Source organism: Galeopterus variegatus, unplaced genomic scaffold (genome assembly GCF_000696425.1).
Source record: "Galeopterus variegatus unplaced genomic scaffold, G_variegatus-3.0.2 Scaffold4112, whole genome shotgun sequence".
Lineage (NCBI taxonomy): Eukaryota > Metazoa > Chordata > Mammalia > Dermoptera > Cynocephalidae > Galeopterus > Galeopterus variegatus.
Genome location: NW_007730223.1, coordinates 193,957 through 202,406, shown reverse-complemented (window position 1 = coordinate 202,406; position 8,450 = coordinate 193,957). Strand labels below are relative to the sequence as shown.

At 39.2% G+C, this 8,450-nt stretch overlaps 1 protein-coding gene across 1 annotated transcript; it reads left to right on the top strand.

The window, feature by feature from the left end:
- Positions 1 to 1,050: 1,050 nt before the first annotated feature.
- On the top strand, positions 1,051 to 3,943 carry INPP1 (inositol polyphosphate-1-phosphatase; the record flags this gene model as incomplete). The annotated part of the gene is made up of 2 exons (XM_008586774.1): positions 1,051 to 1,225; positions 3,123 to 3,943. Coding segments are annotated over 2 exons (734 nt in total), but the record flags the coding sequence as incomplete, so codon positions are not given.
- Between the last annotated feature and the right edge of the window lie 4,507 nt (positions 3,944 to 8,450).

The following is an 8,450-nucleotide window of genomic DNA, read 5'->3' as shown; positions in this document are numbered from 1 at the left end:
TTTTTTTTTTGTCATTATCGTAGTAGAAACATAATCTATAACTCATTGTTTTAAAAATGTAGCCCATATCTTCAATGATGCTGTTAATACAAAGTCCTAGGTATTAATTTGAAGAATTCCTCGCCCCCCACCTTTTTCCTTCCCACTTTTCTGGCTTATTCTTACCCAACACAACTGGGACCATTTATTATGCTGAGCAGGAGGATTCCCTCATCCATCTCATCCTGCAAGTGCATTAACACAGCATTATAGAAATGGGTTTAATCATCAGAGAATTACACAACATTCAGCTAATGGATTACATATAGAAACCAAGGATCTTTCCCAAAATCTTTATCACTTAATAAATTGGCATCAGTTATGGTTTCTGAGGGACAGGGATCTCCTGTTTCTTGGCTCTACCCTGAACTGATTCTGTGATCTAGCTCTCTGGATCTTTTGCCAGGAACATCCTTAACTGTGTGTTAACTCGCTAGATGTTGGCAGTCAGCTGCTGGTCTATACATTTAAGAGGAAACTTAGTTCCTTGGCTTCTTTTTCACAGGAGCACCATTAATTCCTTCCTTTTGTGCCACCATCATTGTCTCTTCCTTCTAACGTAAGGGACCAAATAAAGAAGCAATAATAATAATCTGACAGATTCATGGAGGGAGGCTTTTCCATCTCACATTGTACTAGTCCACTGATTAGTAACAGTTCTAAAAAAAAAAATCCCACCAGTTATCCTGAGTTACTAGCTTTTAAAGGCTTTTGACATGTGACAAATATTTGAGTATTATACGCAAGGTGCTATGCTTGATGCCATGATAACTATAGACATGTCCTCTCCTTTCAAGAGTTTTCATATAGTCAGGAAAATGAAACATTAGCAGCTTGAAAGTGAAATACAATTGGTCAAATAACAATTCAATACAAGTGACATCCAAAGGGGAAACCTGATTGGTTGCCAAATTAGAAGAGAGACATGATATAGGACAAATTTTATAGATGTATTTATTATCTTCTAAATAATCTTTACCTGAATCCAAACACATGTGCTTCATTTTTTAGATTCAACTTACCAGTATATAAAAGGTTCTGCTGACATTAAATCCATCCAAGGAATTTTCCCTTGTGGACTTCAGTGTGTCACCATTTTAATTGGTGTCTATGACATACAGACAGGGGTGCCTCTGATGGGAGTCATCAATCAGCCTTTTGTGTCACAAGACCTAAACACCCTCAGGTAAAAGATGAACACTCACGGTATGTTACGGTTTTTAGAACTTATGACCTCAGCCTTGCTTATTGTCAGGATTATCACTCTACATGACATTCCCATGACTCGATAGGATGAGGTATTCCCACTAAAGTCTGCATGTTTGAATTAAAGTTCCTTCTATTCTCAATCGTGGATTTGGCGTAATTGTATTTGGGGCCAAGTGCATTCTGATAGAAACTTCAAAATAAATACTATTTTGGAGAAATTATAGTTTTACATTTAGAGCATAGCAATCCTGTTCCCTGTGTCATGAACCCACTCAAAACTGGATTAATACAGGTGATTAACACGATCTTCCAATACATTTGGAACAAGATAGATGTCATCACTGTCTAGCCAGTTGAATTTTTGTAAAATTTTAGAAGAAACTCAAAACCAAATATAAAAATTATCCAATGAAAAGACTGGTAAGTGTGGCCAGGAATAGAAAGTAACTGTGGGGTCTCTCTGCTTATAAATGCTGTCAGCATCACCTCTCTTTCTGCCTCCTCCCTCCCTACCCTTCCTGTGGACTCTTGAACAGAGCATGGAGGACAGCCAGGACACCATCTGCCTCTGATCCATGACCTGTGCTTTGAGCGTTGACTCCCGGGCATGGCAGAGTCCAAGTGGAAGTAGTAGCAGCTTCAGCTTTTTGCTTTGTTTTTTGGTTTTTTTGGTGGCTGGCCAGTTTGGGGATCTGAACGCTTGATGTTATAACACTATGCTCTAACCAACTGAGCAAACCAGCAAACCCCTAGTTTTTTACTGAAATAGGTCATATTTTTACAGAGGACTACAGGGCTGGCCAGTTTGGGGATCTGAACGCTTGATGTTATAACACTATGCTCTAACCAACTGAGCTAACCAGCCAACCCCTAGTTTTTTACTGAAATAGGTCATATTTTTACAGAGGACTACATATTTTTATTAAACTTTTAGTTGCTTCAGGTGAGTAAGTATTGTTTGCTCTTTAATAGTCACAAGTTTACACCTCTGGAATTTTGAAGTTTTTTCTTTACCCCTACCTTTTTCTAAACCAAAAATATGTTTGTCATCTTTAAAAGGTCATTAAGAAGTTAAAAAGAATTGGCACAGCATGCAGACAAAATCATGGCGTAGAGGTGGAGGTGGTCAAAGTCATTAGTGCCACAGATTCTGGAGTGACACTGCCTAGGTTTGAATGCAGATTCAACTCCCTGGGTGGGCCGCAGCGATTTATTTACTTTCTCTAGGCCTCTGTTTTCTCCTTTGTAAACAGAGGACATTGCCAACATCGATAGTAAGTTAAGCATTGATAAATGAATGTTCTGTTGCCAAAAATAACATTTTAAGTCCATCTTTCTTGGTGTTAGAAGACAAAGTGGAACTAGTGAATAAGAATGAAAAGGAGTTGCCAAATGAGGAATGTTATAGGGATTGTAAAAGAGCTGCAGATTAAAAAGAGAGATTATTTATCTGTTCCTCTTTTTCCCCATTAAACTTTAAATACCAAAAGTGACAATGAAACTTTGCAGTGTTTCTAGAAGCTGGAAATCACACAAATATATTAGCGTTTTCCTAGATTGATGTGGTGATGTGGTAGAATTGAAAGGATTGCTAACTCTGCAACATCAAAAGTGACAATGAAACTTTGCAGTGTTTCTAGAAGCTGGAAATCACACAAATATATTAGCATTTTCCTAGATTGATGTGGTGATGTGGTAGAATTGAAAGGATTGCTAACTCTGCAACATCACAGGCAGCTGCATGCATAGGAATAACTTTTAAGAATGAATTAGCTACTTGATTTCCATTTTCACATCATGAAGTTTGAAAGCAATATGAATAATGGAGAACAAATATGCTAGTCACCTCCACCAATGGAATTTTCCTTCTACAGGTGGAAAGGACAGTGCTACTGGGGCCTTTCCTACATGGGGACCAACATCCATTCACGTCAGCTCGCCATCTCCAAAAGAACCGTCAAAGAAACACAGACTGAAAACGCCAGCTCTGAGGTGGAATTCTCTCACCCTTTGTCAGCAGTCATTAGTACAAGTGAAAAGGAGTCTATCAAAGCCGCGTTGTCACGTGTATGTGGAGACCGCATATTCGGGGCAGCTGGGGCTGGTTACAAGAGCCTCTGTGTTGTCCAAGGCCTTGTTGACATTTACATCTTTTCAGAAGACACCACATTCAAGTGGGACTCTTGTGCTGCTCATGCCATCCTGAGGGCCATGGGTGGGGGAATAGCAGACTTGAAAGAATGCTTAGAAAGAAATCCAGAACCAGGGCTTGATTTGCCACAGTTGGTGTACCACGTGGAAAATGAAGGTGCTACTGGGGTCGATCGGTGGGCCAACAAGGGAGGGCTCATTGCCTACCGATCCAGGAAGCAGCTGGAGACATTCCTGAGCCTTCTCCTCCAGAACCTTGCACCTGTGCAGACACAGACATAGATGGACTGACCTCTGTGTACATAGAAACCAAATCGTGAAACTGTTCTCATTATCTCTATCTTTTGAAGATAGCTTTGTCCTATTGATGGTTATCATTTACCTTCCTCTTTTGAGGAGCATTTTCCCATCAGGTGTTCATAATTATGTTAATGTCAATAAATTAATGAGATTCATGCAGCAATTAATTGGGGTATGAAATCCTTTCAGCAAATATTGTGCTGTTAGTGTTTATTGGAACACTTCAATAAAATATTGAAGAAAAGGGAAAAAAATCCTGCTCAATTAGTAAAACTAAACATCTAAATAAGAGAAATGTCACTGAAATATTAGGGAGATTACAGCAGGTGTTTGCTTGGGTTTTGTTTCCTTTCTTGAAAGGAAAATCTGCAGTTTTAGCCAATGGCAGAACATTTAGCACTGTGAATGGAATATTTTAGCCAAGTTCATGTACTTTCAAAAGTATTATAAGAAGTAAAGCCTGGAGCACTGTGGGCTCCCTTTTCACAGAGACAGGGCAAGACAGGACACACAAACACAGATTGAGAGAGACACACACAGAGGGAGACACACTCCATTTCTGTACGTGAGGCAGAAGGGGACGGGGTAAAGAGGTTTCTGCAATTTTTGCATATTTACTACACTTCACCGAAAACCAGAGGTAATCTTCAGATATATACAACCCCATGTCGACTAGCATCCCATATTGAATGTTCTCTGAGGTGGACACAGACCACTTTTTCCACTCTTTAGCAGCCCTGGTAACCAGGTGCCAACTGGAGGGATCAAACGCTCAGCTCTGATTTCTTTCCGCCCTGCGCCCTCTGGGGGCCAAAGGATGTTTCTACAGCATCCTCTGTTTTCCTGAAATTAAAATGAAAATAACACCTTTTTTTTTTGAATGTCCTTACACTTAAAAAGAATTTTCTTTAATTGACAAATAAGAATTGTATGTGTTTATGTTGTGCCACATGTTTTGAAATATGTATACATTGTGGAATGGCTAAGTCAAGCCGATTAACATATTACCTCTTTTTTTTGTGGTGAGAACACTTAAAATGTACTGTTAGGAATTTTCAAGTATACGAGGGTATATCAAAGGTTTGTGGAAAATAGCATTAAATGATAACATGAATCTTTTCATGAACTTTTTGAAGTATCTTTGTACAATACATTGTTATTAACTGCAGTCACCACGTTGTACAGTAGATCACTTGAACTTACTCCTAACTGAAATTTAGCATCCTTTGATCAACTTCTCTCCAACCATACCACCACTCAGCCCTAGTAACCACCCTTCTACTTTCTACTTCCATGAGTTTGACTGTTTTAGATTCTACTTATAAGTGAGATCATGCCGTATTTATCTTTCTATGCCTGGCTTATTTCAGTTAATGTCCTCCAGGTTCATCCATGTTGTGGCAAATGACAGGATTTCCTTCTTTAAGGCTGAATAGTATTCCATCCTACATATAGAGAGAGAGACCACATTTTCCTTATTCAATTATGGGCACTTAGATTGATTCCATATCTTGACTATTGTGAGTAATGCTGCAGTGAACATGGGAGTACAGATATCTATTCAATATGCTGATTTCATTTCCTTAGTCAAAATCTTTTTAATAGTATTTTGTTGCATATAGCAGATTCAGTGATTTATTTAGTGATAGATTTATAGATTTTAAAAGTCTATATTGTGTTTTGTGATTGATTGTGGGCTCTCAAGCTGTATATTCCTATCATAGTCTAGTTTTAAACATTGATTTTAAGTCAAAGTGAGTTCATTCTTCACAAAACACATTAGAAATGAAAATCCAGGAACCCCGCTCCCATATGCACCAGAATGGAGAAATAGAAGATGGTTCAAGAAAAAGCATCTGTTGTCAGTATGAACTTTTTCAGAGTACGTAAATGATCATCTTCCATGTGATGTGAACAGATAGTTTCTCAGTTAACTGGAGGTGGAAAAAGATGGATAGAAGGGGGAATCAAATATATTTTATGAACATCTGTTATATGCATTCATTGTCAGTCTTTACAGGAAAGTCAAGGCCCTTCCTTTAAACATGTTATCTACTGATAGATCTGCATTGTCTTCCTTGCATAAGCCACGTGCAGGTGAGTATGATTTCTAGTTTTAGCTTCTTTAGAGGAAGAACTTAAAATCATTTGTAAAACAATATGAGGACAAAATCATTCTGGATTTTTATAATTTTTCCCTCTGTTTTTACAGTTGTTTCATACTCAACAGTAATTTTTTAAGATTCACTTTTATCAACCCTTACCAAAGCCTTTAATTCTTTGTTTTCAAGATCATGTTCCATTATTTTACATTATATTTAATTAACCAATTGAATTATTGAAAGTAAAATTGCAATATAGAATTTGGAAAAAAGTCAACAAGTCTTGACAACTCATGGGAACAAGAGTTGGGGGTGATGATGGAGGGGTGTTGTAGAGAGAAGCCTCTAGGCCAGGAAGGTCAGTTGTCTTATGCTTCAGTCAGTGTGTTTCACAGGAGAGTAGACAAGAGATTAATCTGCCATGTCACTTAGATGGAGAGGGGTAAAAAGAGAGCTTCAACTGCAGATCAGTTAGAAAAGTCTCTGGAAATTAAAGTCAACATCGATTCCTTTCTTATTCTCACAACCCACATTCAATTGCTCAGGAAACCCTCTTGGCTCCACTTTCAAAACATATCCAGCATTCAACTGTATTAGTCCATTTCTGTTGCTTATAAAAAAAATCTGAAACTGGGTAATTTGTAAAGAAACAATATTTATTGCTTACAGTTTCCAAGGCTGGGAAGTCCAAAGTCCCATAAACACATCTGCTGAGGTGACTCTATAGCAATGCAGGGTGTCACATGGCGGACGGTGTAGCAAGAGAGAGAGCTAACTGCTCACTCCTTCTTTTAAAGCCCTTAGAACCACATCTCTGACTGCCATTAGTAATCCATTCACTTCAGCATGGTCCTCACAATCTAATCGCCCCTTCAAGGCCCCATCTTTCAATTGCCATAATAGGATTTCCCACCCTGTTAACACTGTCACAGTGGGGGGTAGGTTTCTAATACGTGGACTTAGGGGGACACAGTCCAGTCCAAGGCACCAACCATTTGTCATCACTCTCCTACTCCTCACCCTGCTCTAGGTCTTCTTTATGCCTCACCTGGATTATTGCAATAAACTCCTCACTTTCCTTCATACTGTTTATTCTCAACGCAGAAGTCAAAGTGATCCTTTTCAAACATACTTGAAAATCAGATCATGTCTCTGATTGGTTCAAAACCTTTGAAATGATTCCTCAGCTCTTTCAGGGTAAAAGCCAAAGCCCTTACATAGCCTACTGGGCCCACCGTTCACTCTTCCTGCTCCTCCACAGAGTAGGAAGTCCTCTCCACAATGGTGTAAATGTTTGTGTCCCTCGTCTACTAAACTCAAGTAATGAAATCCTAACCTCCAAGGTGATGGTATTGGGGTATCGGAGGGTGGCTCATGAATGGGACTAGTGCCCTTATAAAAGAGGCCTGAGAGAGACCCCGTACCCCTCCCACCATGTCAGGACACAGCAAGAAGGCTGTGAGCCAGAAGACAGGCCCTCAGCAGACACTGAATCTGCCTTGATCTTCAACTTCCCAGCCTCCAGAAGTATGAGAAATAAATTTCTGTTGTTTATAAGCCACCCAGTTTATGTTATTTTGTTATAGCAGGCTGAACAGACTAAGGGGGGGCACTCTCCCCCTTGCTCACTTTGTTCCAGGCTTTTTTGCTGTGCCCTGAACTTTCTTGCCATGCCCTGAACTTGCCAAGCATGCTCCCTCCTCCTCAGACCTTTGCACTTGCCGTTCTCTCGAACTGGAAAGCCTCTCCAGATGTCACATTGTTCCCTCCCTCATCTCTATCAAATCTTGGCTCAAATGTCACTGTACCAGTATGATATTCACTTTTCACTCTATTGTAACCTACACTCCCCCCACCCCATCCTGCACATCCTACGCCTTCCCTGCTTTTCCCTTCATAGCACTTGTTGCCTTACAATACAAGATACGAGATGTTTTGTCTGTCTCTCCCTCTAGAATGTTAGCTCCACAAGGGCAGGGATTTTCATATATCATGTATCTTCATTGCCTAGAAAAATGTCTGGGCACATAGTCAGTGTTAAGTAAGTGTTGACTGAATGAATTGGGCTCAGAAACTGGACAAGAACTAATATGCAGTATCAGCTGCATCTTCTAGCCATTATTTACAAAATATTTCAGAAACCTTTGCTATAATGCTGAGAATTAGTCCTATAGCTAGTCTGTTAAGTTCTCAATGTCAAACAAATATTTTAATGCTTGAAGTAACCTATGGACCCCTGTGTCAGAGAATAAGCAATGGCACACTGCCAAAGCTAATTTTCAAGTCCTGGATATCAGCCCTATTAAGAGTTAAGGGCGCTCAGTTTAGTGTGCTGCTGATAACACCAAGGTCAAGGGTTCAGATCCCCATACTGGCCAGCTGACCAAAAAAAAAAAAAAATTTAAGGGGGAAAAGTAATAGTTAAGTCACTTTTCTTCCATTCATGTTTTTAGGGCAAATATGAGATAATAGGGCAAGAACGAGAGCTTGTAATAGCAAGAATATAAGGGAAACCAGCCATTTCTACCTGTAGCAAAAGTTAAATCCTTCCAACTGAGTTTAAGAATGAGTATCTTGAGATAACAAGGTTGTTTAAACTCATCTATCTTAAGTCAAATATTTTGTTGTTGTTGTTTTTGTTTTTTTAAA